This window comes from Halyomorpha halys, unplaced genomic scaffold, assembly GCF_000696795.3.
Source record: "Halyomorpha halys isolate HHAL.00 unplaced genomic scaffold, Hhal_1.1 Scaffold16.1, whole genome shotgun sequence".
In the NCBI taxonomy this organism is placed as follows: domain Eukaryota; kingdom Metazoa; phylum Arthropoda; class Insecta; order Hemiptera; family Pentatomidae; genus Halyomorpha; species Halyomorpha halys.
The window spans coordinates 822,088-836,614 of record NW_027116375.1 but is presented as its reverse complement, the minus strand read 5'-3'; the positions used below and the strand labels follow the sequence as shown (position 1 = coordinate 836,614).

The following is a 14,527-nucleotide window of genomic DNA, read 5'->3' as shown; positions in this document are numbered from 1 at the left end:
GAATGACAAATAGGAGAAAATTATATGTAATATATAGGTTTTTGTTAACAGGTAAATAATTTATAAATAGTTCTTTGAGTGTATATGATATATGAATGTTGTTGTTAGCACATGTATATGGTTTGGTTGAATTTGTTTTGTAGCAGCCTGAAGATGGGGGAAATCTCCCGAAACGTTGCTGATGATATGAAATAAACTATTGTTTTTTTTAATAAGGAAGAATTTATGTCATTCACTAAATCCTTTTAATTGATATTATGTATTTCTAATTATAGGATTTCCATAGGAATTAAATGACCCGGTATCGAAATTATAAAAATTTCCACTTTCGATTTTCACGCTTATCTATAGATTGGGAAGTTACAAATGTCATTTACACAAATGCACTTTTATTTGAAAAAAGAATTTTGATGCCCGCTATCTTTTCTCAAAAAAAGGAAATTTTTTTTTCTCCAGTTTGCCGAACACTCCGGTAATTCAAACTAATCTATCCCTAACTAACTTCTTTTTTTTAAAATTATTTATTTATTGTAATTTACAACATTACAAAATAATACAATAGGTAAATATGTAGTATGTTTCATACACACTTGAAAATCTTGGGAAGGAACCACCCATTGGTGGTACTTCAAACATTAATTTAAATTAGAAGGTCCCGTGGCCATCTTCTTTTCAGACGCTTCGGAGGATTATCAGGGATTGTTAAGGGTGAAAGATTAAGAATTAATGGGTTAGGATGGTTAAGGAGTTTGGAATGAAAAGCCGCATATCTGTTTTGGGTCAAATCTGCAACGAATGGGATGTTAAGGTCTTTGTGAATGTGTTTATTTGCGACGTAATAAGGAGCATCAAGGATTTTACGTAGAATTTTGGATTGTAACGATTGGATGCGGGAAGAATTTGATGGTTTGGTGGAGCCCCGGAGCTCAATTCCATATGTCCAAATTGGTCTGATTATCGTAGTGTATACTAATTTTTTGTAGTGAATGGGAAGTTTAGAGCGTTTGTCAAGTAAGCGTTGTGGCAATCGGAATCTACGAGCAGTTTCTTGTCGTTTCAGTCTTGTGTGTGGATTCCAAGTAAGTCTCTTGTCAAGATGGAGTCCTAAGTATCGAATCTGTTCAACAGGCATTAGTGGAGTGTTTAGAAAGGATACTGTAGGACAGGAGGGCAGAGGTTTACGACGGAGAGTAAAGGTGATCTGGTGGGATTTGTCAGGATTTATTTTGATTCTCCAGTTTTTACACCATTCTTCAATAGATGTTATGTGTGCCTGTAGTGTTTGTGATGCATTATCCCTTACTAACTAACTAACTTAATCTATCCCAAAATCTCTCACCCTTATCCTAAACAATACTCCTATCTCATTCCATTCGTCGGTCAAAAATATTGGTGTAAGTTTTGAACAAACTTGATCCTGGGAACCACACGTTGCCCTAATTTCCCGTCGAACCATAGCCTAAAACAATTCAATAGAATCCGTTATCTCCTTCCACTTAAAACCCGTCAAGTCTTAGTTTCCTTTCTTGTTTCCCTACGGCTGCCTGGTATATGGTGGACTCTCGGACTATCTCGAATTTAAAATTAAACGTCTTATGGATTGCTCTGTGCTGTTTATTTTCGGGATCACCTGACATACACACAGAACCCAGTATTACGCCGAGCTGAACTGGCTCTATCTTCCCTTCCGATGCCAGTATTTCCTAGCTTCCTTTCTATTCCCAGTAATTAATACTCAACGCCCCTCCTATATCCTAGAAAACTTGTAATTCTTATTCTCAATCCGATCCCGTCCTAACAGTTCCCGTTTATCTGACGTCTACCCTCAACCTCACCGAACTGCTGCGTTTGATAAATCATTTTTTACCCGAGCTGGATATCACTGGAACTCCATTCCATCTAACATATCAGCTCTTCCCTCGTTAAAAGCCCTTCTATTTACCTACCTTTTACTTTCCCAATCTAATCCAACATTATAATAGTACAGATATTTTGTAACTATCTTTCTGTTTTGTTGCAAGATTATTGATTGACCGTATGTATAGATGAATGGAATATGGTCCGGGTGCGGTAAAAAAAAAACTCAAATAGTAAATAATTATACTATTTTTACTGAGCCAACGTTTCGCCCCACGTTGAAGGGCTTCGTCAGGGCTAAAAAAGATACAAACACTTGACATAGTACAAAGAAGAAAAAAAGAAAAAACATAAGTGGAAAGTAACAGAGGTATACAATGAAAAGTAAAATATAATAAGAAAAATTATAGGTTGTAAATAGTAAATGAAAAGTAACAGATAGATAAGAGATAAAATAAGAGAAGAAATATTAAAGAAAGTACAAATTAAGAGATGAAAAAAGAAAAGAACAAACTTAAATGATGAGACAGACTTCATACCTGTTTTGATGGGAGTCAAAGACAGACTGAGCCGTTTGTATTGGGAGAAGTGGGGATGTCAGTTAGCACACCAAAATTACGAAAATAATTTTAAAGTAAACATTGTAAAAAAATATTTAAATTAGGTAAAAAATAAATGGTAATATACATAATAGACGGGGAGAAAAATAAAGTATAAATTAATGGGATACAATATGTGTAAGTGATTAAGAAAGACAATTTACCAAATGAGCGGGGATACAGAGAAGTGTAAATTATAATAGAAAATTAATAATAAAGTAGTTAATATAAGTACACTTAAGAAGGTAACACATGGATATATAGGGCCGCCCATAGCTCAGTGGTTAAGACACAGTCTTACCAATTAGATGTCTATTGGCGGTGCCGGCTCGAATCCGGCCTGGGACGTTGACTTTTTTCATTGAGTGGCGGTCCCACAAAATGAAAAAACAAAAAAAAACACACATGAATATAAATTAAAAGATAAGATACATGAATATAAATGAAACAGGCACAATAGCAAATGAGAATTTAGAGAAACAAGAATAAAAGATATGATAAGAAAGTGGGCTTCTGAAATGCATAAAAAAGTGAAAAGAAGTATTATGAGGGTTGTGTTATGTTCAAAATGTGTCGATATGTAAGGGAGATTACACTGTACTTGTAAATCAAATAAGCAAGTAGAATTAATATATGAATCCAAAACAAATATAATTGTTACACTTACCGGTAGAGGAGCAACCGTGGGCTCGGACCTGGTCCTGTTGACGAGGTATCTGCCTACAGTGTTGATGGCTCCGAGTGTCTCCGAGATGGTTCGCAACATATCCGGGGAGAGCGCCCTCTCTTGGCCCCATTCCTCCTGCGAGGGCCCGGTGTAGTGGGGCCACTCGTCATCATCGTCCAAATATTTGTCTAAAAAAATATTTAATTAATTTTATTGGAGTTCATCATACTCGTATAATAATGGTATATTAATTTCATGGAAGAAAAGTAATATTTAAATTTTAAAAGTTCTTGAAATCTGGACAAACGAGACTGACATGGAATCCTCATACAAGAATGAAAAGACAGGAAACTGCTCGTCGATTCCGACAACATTTACTAGACAAACGGTCCAAACTTCCAATCCATTACAAAAGACTGATCTACATGACTATTATAAGGCCTAGTTGGACATACGGAGTTGAGCTATGGGGCTCCACTACACCATCTAATTCCTCTCGAATCCAATGCTTGCAGTCCAAAATCCTTCATAAAATCCTTAATGCTCCTTACTTTGTCACAAATCAAATCATCCATCAGGACCTCAATGTCCCCTATGTTGCCGATTTGGCCAGAACCGGATACCAATCCTTCCATAATAAACTTCCCAACTACCCAAACCAACTCGTTTCTAGCCTGGCTTCTCCTTCACTAGCTAATAATCCTTCTAGGCGTCTGAAAAGAAGATGACCTCGAGATCTTCTCCTTTAGAAATGTTTTTGGAGTTCTTTCAATGGGTAGATTCTCCACATGTTTTTATCATGTCATAGTATCACATATAGCAAATTAACTTGATGTATATATATGTATACAGTTGTAAATATCAATAAATAAATTATTTAAAAAAAAAAATGTTCTTGTGATGACCCGTGTGCTCGTAGTTAATAATAACCCTTTAATTGCATCCCAAATTCTCCAATCCCTTATCAAAGCCCTCGAAGAATGGTGTTGTATTTGGAGGATTAAATTAAATACCATCAAATGACCTTTACCCTTCGTCGAAAACCTACCGAATGCCCTATAGTTTCCTTGTTAATGTTGCTCTTACCCCTGTCGAACAGATCCACTACCTTGGACTACATCTGGACAAACGACTAGCTTGGAATTCTTACACAAGACTGAAAAGACATAAACAGCACGTCGATTCCGACCATTAAAGCACTTACTAGACAAACAGTCTAAATTTCCAATCCATTACAAAATACTGATCTACATGATTATAGTAAGACATATGAAGTTGAGCTTTGGGCTCCACTAAACCATCGAATACCTTTCGTATCCCGTGTTTAAAGTCCTAAATCTTTCGTTAAATCCTCAATGCTCCTTACTTTGTCACAAATTATGTCATCCATCAGGACCTCAATGTTTCATATGTTGCCGATTCGGCCAGTCAACAATCCTTCCATGATATACTTCCCAAACCCACTTGTTGCTAACCTAGCTTCAATACCTGATAATTCCGCTAGGTGTCTGGAAAGAAGATTGCCCTGAAGATCTGAGATCTTCTCTAGTAACGTTATTGGAGTTCTGTCAATGGGTAGATTCTCCACATGCTTATACCATGTTATTTTGTAGAAAATAGCAAATTTACTGGTTGTATGCAATTGTATACAGTATACAGTATTGTAAACAACAATAATTTTTTTTAGATAAAAGAAACATATAAATTCTTAATTTTCAATACAAAAATTGACTCTGTGAGGAAGTTAGCCAAGAAATTTAAAGTCGGACTTAAATGATAGATATTTTTAAAAATTAGAATATGATTTGGGAAAAGATTTTCAATTTTTTCAATTATGTAATGTAAAAAATCTAGGTTATTAAAAGGTATATATGTTTTGTGTACCATGTTTATTTACTATTCTTATATATGTTAAATAATTAATTAATTTATATAAATAGATCACATAATTATAAAATATTTCGTTCACTTAAACTAGTAAACTCGTTTTGATACGTGCATATGGTATTCATATTTTCATAAACAAACACCCCTCTAGAAAGGACCCCTAGGTCTCCGTTTTCATATATTTTACTGTAACAGTCTATCAGTCTGTACTGATGAGTTGATAGTTTACCATGTATATATATGAAGAGGAGATAGTGTCAACGTTTCGGACAGAATTTCAACTCTTCACAAGGGCTAAGAACGTAAAAGAAGATAACAACCTATGATTAAAAGGATATACTGAATGATTTGAAAATAATAAAAAAACAAATTATATATAGATACATAAATTTTATTGAAAGGCATGAATAGTTTAAGTATTATAAGAAGATAAAAGCTGTATGAGAAAAGGAATATTGAAACTATGTATGAAGAAAGCACTGTAATCTAGTAAGGGAGTACTGTTACTTGATGAACGGTTGGTCAAGGAGGTGATTTGGTCCGAATCACGCTCGACCGCCAGATTTTTTACTGTTTTTTTTTTAAGGTTGGGTGGACCCCGGAGAGCTCCAGAACTCACAGCTACACATTAAACAATTTTCTGCCAGAAAAAGAAAATACAGGATTAAATAAATAAATATAAAGTTATATAAACCAAAATGAACAAAGAAATATGAATATTTTAATTTAATAATAATAATCATTTAAAATTTAAGTTATGGGGAAAAGAAATATGAATATTTTAATTTGATATTAATAATATAAAATTTAAGTTATGGGGAAAAAAATAAGGAAGATAATATATGTAATTATTGAAATATGTAGGTAAAATACTAGAATAAAGAAATAGAATATAAAGTTAAGTAATACAAAAGGAGTAACTATTAAATATGACAATAATTTTATATGGTGAACACAACTTAATAGTATGGGTAAGAATGAAGTAATAAGAAAAGAGTAGAGAAGGCGAAGGGGCATAAAAAAAAAGATGAGGAAAAAAAAGGAAATAAAACGTAAAAAACCAACCAGTTTGGTTAAGATCTTAAAGCCAAGTGAAGTTAGTGGCGCATCTGGCTAATCTCTGAGTTTGAAAATTGAAACTGCTTTAGCTTCTATAGTATATTTACTATTAACTTTAAATTTCAATAAAAAATAATTCTCCTCGGATCATCCTAGTTTCAGAATTAGCTGTCATATATACACACTTAAGGACTTCGGGAGAAGGAGTGGCCGGATATCTCCAGAGAACAATGTAAATTCTAGTTCCTCCTCCAGGAGACAAAGAAACCATCGACTCCAGAGGAGAAAGGTACTAAGTATCCTGCCCTGTAACACTCCATCAACTGTCACTACACCCACACTTCCAATGTCAGTGTCTGATTACGGCTCGTTAGTGACAAATAAGCGCGGCTCGTTTCGATTGTCACTATAAACTTTCGAGATAATATTATTTTTGAGTGTAGTGGATACTATCTTAGGATATCATCTAATACATGTATACTGGAATTGTTTTTCGTACGATCGCATAACAGTAAGGTCTGTGTTAAAGCCAAGTTTAGTAATTAATTTAAAATTGTATTTATTTTTTCGGCCAAGACTCCCATTAGAGTCCTATACTGCCTAACCATGGTTGGGGGTCAAATTTTTTCATTTTATGGGACCGCCACTCAATGAAAAAAGTCAACGCCCCAGGCCGGATTCGAACCGGCGCCGCCTACAGACATCAAATTGGTAGATAGTCTTTAAACACTGAGCTACGGGCGGCCCTAAAATTGTATTAATTTTTATTCTAATTACATATCTTTTTATTTTTATAATTTTTTTATTTTAGATGATTATATAATAGCTAAAAAAAAAGTGTGGTTACACTTTCTACATAAAATTGGCATTTGTTTTTTTCTTTCTAAAATATTAGAGAATTATTCCCAGAACGAAATTATTATTGTTTTACGAAACAAATACCGAACTGTTTTAAACAGAATTTCACCACATTACATATCAACAATTGTAAAAAAAAAAAAAATCGATAAAGAAAAAATGTAAAATAAGTCTGGAAATACTGGTATGAACAGATCCTACAGAGCAGTATAACCATATGAAAGAACCGGGGAGAAAAAAAGGCAGTTATCTCACCACAATTTTGGATTACTTTAATGAAAACTATGTATAATTACTAGTCAAAACTGATGAGTCTGCCAAGTATAGGTAGCGGGAATAAAAAATAGCGGCTGTTTCAAAACCTTTAAAAAAATATTAATTTTTCATTCGGAGCTTTAAAGCTACCAAGAACAATAAAAAACTTAAGAGAGAATCATTTAGAGTAGAGTAAATTTGCTAAAATATTAGTCCTAATGGAGCTATTTACGTTCAATAGTTCTCCAGATATAGCTTTTTAAAAAGCTACATTTCATAAAAATATACTGAAATATCAGTAGTTAGTTAATTTTATTTAGAGAAATCTATATCTGAGGAACTATGTGACGTACAGATATCTATTAGCACTCAAATTAAAGCTAGTTTAATACACTATAAAGTAGTTTATTACCCTTACCTACGTAGAATTAGTAGTTTCCATGATATTTGCTAAAATAACTTGATTTATAGTTGTTCGGACAATAAGTTTGATTTATAAAAACATATTTAAACTAATTTTTTATTCGGAGCTCTATATCTTTAAAACTACCAACCATAATAGATAATCTAAGAGAGCATCATTTAAAGTAGAGTAAATTTTATAAAATCTAAGCCATAATAGAGCCCGTTCTATAGTTCTCGAGATATAGCTTTTTAAAAAGCAACATTTCATAAAAATGTATGGAACGTACTGAAAGATCAGTAGTTAGTGAATTTATTTTGAAACATCTATATCTCAAAAAACCATTAGACGTACAGATATCTACACTCAAATTAAAGCTAGTTTAATGTACTACAAAATAGTTAATATTGCTTATCTTTGGAGTAGTAGTTTTTATGATATTTGAATAAATAACTAATTGAACAAAATAAACTCACAAACTGTTACTTTCTTGTTGTCCGTATAAAATGTTAGATTTTTGAAAAAAATATATCTCTAGACCCATAAGACGCACATGTCTGCCAACACTCAAAATAAAGGAAATTTAACTTACAATAAAGTATTTTATGACACTTATCTTCGTAGGGGTAGTAGTTTTTATGATATTCACATTTGAATATAAATTTGGCTAATGAAAATTTGTTCGAACAACTATAAATCAATTTATTTTAGCAAATTTCATGTAAACTATTACTCCTACGAAGATAAACATCATAAAATACTTTATAGCTCATTAAACTAGCTTTAATCTGAGTGCTAATAGACATCTGTACGTCAAATGGTTTTTGAGATATAAATTTTTCAAATAAATTTACTAACTACTGATGTTTCAGTACGTTCCATACAACATTTTTATAAAATGTTAATGTTCGAAATCGAAATTCTTACAATTCGAATACTTTCCCTTGATGTATAACCCATATAAAGGTGAGCGAAAGTAAAAAATATCCCCCAAGCCAGAAACATGGAAATAAGTCGAGAGCAGTAGAAGTCCTGAGTAGAGACCCCGCTGGTACAGTTGAAGAAATTTAATTAAACCGAAACACATAAATATCTGATTAACATTCTAATATGTTATTCCTTAAAATGAAATACCTTTATTAATTGTTATTATTGTTATCATTATGATCTATAGATTTTTATTTTATTTATTATGTCAGGATAATAAGTTCCAAAATCTGTTTAATAGTGAATCATATCAATTTTATATTATTCGGAAAAAATAGAGTAGAAAATATCAATTCTATATAACAAATTTTAATCGTAGAGATATTAATGATGTTGTGTTAAACGTAAACTGTTTTAACATGCTAAATGTTATAAGTATAGGATTGTGAGAAGTCTGATTTAAATTCCAAATTGTACCACCAATGGGTGGTTCCTTCCCAAGATTTTCAAGTGTATATGAAACATACTACATATTTACATGTTGTATTATTTTATACAGTTGTAAATTACAATAAATAAATAATAATAAAAAAAAAAAAAAAAAAATTCCAAGCGATAGGGTTAATGCAGAGGAGCTCCTAGCGTATTTTCTGGGCAACTAATTTTGTAACCTTGTAATCCTTACAAGATAGTAAAATCTGCAACAGCTTCGTCCCCTCATTTATTATTTATTTTCTCTTCTCATTTGTTTTTCCAATTTTTGATTATTAATTTTATACGATAATTTGTTGGAGTCCAAAACAATAACATATCCACTACAGGGCAACTAACCGACTTAACCATATTAAATGTTTAATCGTTTTAATTAAATGTTATATCGTTTTAAGTAAAATTAAATGTTATATCGTTTTAACATACGACGAAATATTTCTCCATTGAACATACTTAAACTAAAGATCATAAATACCCCTAATATCTGCTACTATGGAAGGTCTTTTCTATGGTTTACTAATTTAACTGAAGTTTTCTCTCTACTAAGAGCCGCGGAGGAAAAAAGGCAGTTATCTCACCCCATTTTTTGATAAATCTATATCTCAGGAACTATGTGACGTACAGATATCTACTAGCAATCGAATTAAAGCTAGTTTAGTGAACTACTAAATAGTTCGTTTGTTTATTGAAAGACATGAATAGTTTAAGTATTATAAGAAGATAAATGCTGTATAAGAAAAGTAATATTGAAACTAAGTATGAAGAAACTACTGTAATCTAGTAATAGTACAAGAGCGGGGGGAAAAAAAATGCAGTTATCTCACCCCAATTTTTGATAACTTTAATGAAAACTATGTATAATTAATAGTCAAAATTGATGAGTCTACCAAGTATAGGTAGGGGGATTAAAAAATGGTGGCTATTTCAAAATCTTAAAATAACATTGATTTTTCATTCGGAGCTCTATATCTTAAAAACTACCAGCAACACTAGAAATTCTAAGAGAACATTATTTAAAGAAGTGTAAATTTGCTGAAATATTAGCCTTAAAAGAGCTATTTAAATTTTTTTATAATAAATTTCTCTTAAAGAGAAATTAAAATTTCTTAATAATCTACTGAATGATTAGTAGTTAGTTAATTTATTTTGAGAAATCTATATCTATGACGTACAGATGTCAATTAGCACTCAAATTAAAGCTAGTTTAATGGACTATAAACAAGTTTATAACCTTTAACTTGGTAGAAATACTGGTTTCCTTGATATATGCTGAAATAAATTGATTAATAGTTGTTCGGACAATAAGTTTGATTTACAAAAAATTTGATTTCAGAAACCATTGGACGTACAGATGTCTGCCAGAACTAAATTAAAGCTTGTTCAATTGACTATAAAATAGTTCATAATGTTTATCTTTGTAGGAGTAGTAGTTTTTATATTTGACAAAATAAACTCACAAAATGTTAATATCTAATTGTTCATATAAAATGTTGGTTTGCCAACGCTCAAAATAAAGGAAATTTAACTTACTATAAAGTAGTTTATGACAATTATCTTCGTAGGGGTAGTAGTTTTTAAGATATTCACATATGAATATAAATTTGGCTAATGGAAATTTGTTTTCAAATTAATTTATCAAAATCAATTTATTTTAGCAAATTTTATGAAAACAACTACGAAAATAAACATTATATACTGCTTTATAGCTTATTAAACTAGCTTTCATTTGAGTGCTAATAGACATCTATACGTCACATAGTTCCTGAGATATAGATTTATCAAAATAAATTCAATAACTAAATTACGTTTCAGCAAATTTCCTTTATTTTAAATGATGTTCTTTCTATTCTATCGATTTTCTACTTGTCTTGGTAGTTGTAAAGATATAAAGCTCCGAATAAAAAATTAATTATTTTTAACGTTTTGAAAAGCCGTCATTTTTTATTCCCGCTACCTATACTTGGCAGACTCATCAATTTTGGCTAGTAATTATACCTAGTTTTAAATTAAGCAATCAAAAATTGGAGTGAAATAACTACCTTTTTCTCCTCTTGTACTATGTTTTTACTCTAGATATTCGGTTTAAATGTATCTCTGCATCGGTTGATAACTGATTTTGACTGAGATTTCAGAAATCGTAGTTAAACCAATGTTAGTATAATCGGGCCTTAATAAGATTAATCATTGTTAGAAATTACAGGGAATCTAATGTAAATTACCAAAGAAGACATTTTTTAAATCTTGTTTTGAAAGCAAGAAAAGTATATTACAATAATTCCTTTGTTATTTTTTTCCTTTTCAACTAGTTTAGAAAGAAAAGAGTTGACGAAAAATATTCTAGTTTTACGAAATGACGAATTATATGAAATGCAAATTATCATTTTGATATCGTCGCTTGGTAACTGTTTCGGACGAAGGCCCTTGAACAATACCGGGCTGTTAAAGAGTTGCAGAAGACAGTCAGCCTCATTTTGGTCGGATAATCTCTTCAGTTTTTTTTTTATATAATCAGTTCTGTTACATAACTTCAGTTGTAGTAATATTCGGTTAATAGTAGCCTTGTTCAATACTGATCACTAGGGATAGGATTTTTATGTGCTAAAAAATCTGAAATATGTGCTAATAAATTGTCAAATATTTAAAAAAATATGTATTTATAAATTATGTATTATTCAACAATATAAATTACTAATTAATTAGTAATTTTATAACTTAAAAAAGTTACATAAATATGTATTTATTATATATTATATGAATAATATTTTAAAGAAATTATATTAAAATATGTACAAAAAATGTACTTGGAGAAAACATAGTTCAATAACAAGATATTAATTAGTAATTGTAATTAAACTAGGGGAGTGAAACAAGACTAAGATGAGAAAGAACCATGGGAAGGGAGGAAACAGAGAAATGGACTGAGGAGTAAACAAACAAATTCTAGAGAAATGCTACAGGAATAAGGCCCTTGCTCTTTTTAATTGATTCTGAGAAATTCTCGTTGTAATTCTGTGTGAAAATATACTATTGCCACTGCTTTTAATTTGTGTTCAAAGATGAAAATATAGATTTTTTACGCACTGTTTATGATAAATGATAAATTTCACCTTTAAGTTTCTTGCGTTCTCTTGAATTTTACGTAGTTGCTGCGAAAAATGTATTTACAATTGAACAAATAATTTAAAGAAATACATGATTCAGGACAAAATATCTAAAAATATGTAAAAAATAACAAATATTTCAGAAAATGTGTGATTTACAACAAAATATGTAATAATACGTAAAATAGGCCTAATATTTAAAAATATATGAAATAAAAATGGCTTCTTTTGGCAAGAAATGTCTTGAAACATCGTTAGTTAGCAAGGAATCGAAGATATCATGGTCAGGTAAAAATATGTGAAAACATAAAAATCCTATCCCTACTGATCACTGATCATTCTGACCGCTTTATAAGAAAATCTGAACACCAAATCTATTATGTTATTATAATCATTCTGAAAACTGGTAGGGAACATTATCATAACTTATCTTATTATTAACTTATTGGACGGTTTCATAAGTAGTGTCAGTTTTAGCAGGATGAGTTGTTTAGTAAAACAACCCTACCCTCATTTTCCCTAACGTGTTATCAACTTTTTAATCCTAAAACCGAAAAATACATCTGGATTATCTCTATAGGAAGTCTGGTGAGTCAATTCATTTAAAATTTTTTGAGGTTAATGACTTCCATTTTGAATGAAATATTTATTAATTATTCATAACATTGTACAACGTTTCGGGACCACTGTCCCATATTCATGCACTTTAAAACCTACAACAATAATAACACCAATCTTCATCCTTATTTTAATTTATACAATGATATTCACCTCATCAACGCTAAAAATATAAATTGCACAGCTCTGGCCTATCACAGCATAAAACTGAACCACGAATTCAATTTTGAAGACCCAAAAATAAAAACATACAAAACACAGTAAACTATAAAACTGACCCTAAACACTTAAATACACATTACGCCGACATTATAAATAGACTTAAAATAAAAACATAAAAATCAGATGAAATAAACAGGTTTATGTAAAATATCACTAAGTTAATATTAAATACAAAACAAGACTTGTAAAAAACAGGGAGGTAACCAAACAGCACACTGGACATGAGATAAGATCCAAAGAGGTAGTAAGAAATATAGAGTAATGGCTGTGTTAAGGAGAAGTGGAGATGTACAAATGGTTGACATGATTTCCCATTTGAAATCATGAGGTGAATATTATTGTATAAATTAAAATAAATAAGGATGAAGATCGGTGTTATGTTAGTTTTATTATTTTTATAGGTTTTAAAGTGCATGAATATGGGACAGTGGTCCCGAAATGTTGTACAATATCATGAATAAATAATAAATAATTCATGAGGTGATTAACCTCAAAAAATTTTAAACGAAAAATTCATTTTTTCAATGCGTTGAAAGTTAGAAAATGCGTTTTCTACCATAGAATCATTTTATTATTAAGGAAGTTTTCCAAATTTCCCAACACATTGAAATCTACTAGGAATAAGTTTGATTAATAATGCGGATGTGGAAGGACTTCGTAACACGGCTCGTTTAGTTGCTTCACTAAGGGTAGTGATGATGTTGTGTTAAATGTAAAATGTTGAACCATGTTAAATGTTATAGCATTGTGAGCAGCCCTATTTAAAGTCATGTTAAATGTTAAATACATGAGACCTCCTAGCGGATTATCTGAGCAACTTGTTTTGTAACCTTTCCTTCCAAAACTTCATGTTATTGTTTACTACTAAATTTTGATTATAGTAATTTACAACATGCCTAAAGTAAGTGAAATGTGAAGATTTGGCATCTGAGTGTCTTGTTTAAAAAGTTACAAAACAAATACTAATACAATTAAAACACAAACTACGAGCTAGTAAACTAACACGACGATGTAGAGCTCAGCTGGTCTGTTGCATGACGTCATTATCCATTTAGCAGACCTAGTAACAGACTTTCAACCATGTTATATGTTATATCGTTTTAACATGGTAAAATAAGGAAATATTTCTCCATTTAACGTAACTTTTTTTTTTTCCCCCGATCCCTCTAAAACAGAAAGAAAAAGTGAATTAATAAGTGCATTACTGTGAAAAAGAAAGTAATTCGTGTTGGGTCTTACCTTTTACTACCTTTGGTATTTTAAGGTTACCTGTTATGTTTATTTGTTATTTATGAGATATCCATTCTAAAAAAGGGTGCTATTTTAAATCCGGAGGTGAGGGGCCTCCTCTGAGCGGAACTCGAACTAAGAAAATGCATTTAAACAAAAAATAATAGCTTTATAGGCCCGTGAGAGGCACCGCCTGTAAGAACGCACTTATTTGTGGTTCAATATATTGAGCGCTGGAATCTCTTGAGCTCTGCTCTATCCCTCACACGTGGGGGATAGAGTGGGCTCAGGGATCCTCAGGTCAATTGTGTAAATATTGTATATATTATTTTATCATTATGTTATTTTATTT

The 14,527-nt window shown here is 31.2% G+C and overlaps 1 protein-coding gene across 1 annotated transcript in view; it reads right to left on the bottom strand.

Annotated features, from left to right (window-relative positions):
* Positions 1–14,527, bottom strand: part of LOC106680277 (proclotting enzyme) — a 195,015-nt gene that overhangs the window by 33,599 nt on the left and 146,889 nt on the right. The window contains exon 3 of the mRNA XM_067053185.1: positions 3,124–3,311. Coding sequence (XP_066909286.1) covers positions 3,124–3,311 — 188 coding nt within the window. The remainder of the gene's footprint in view (positions 1–3,123; positions 3,312–14,527) is intronic.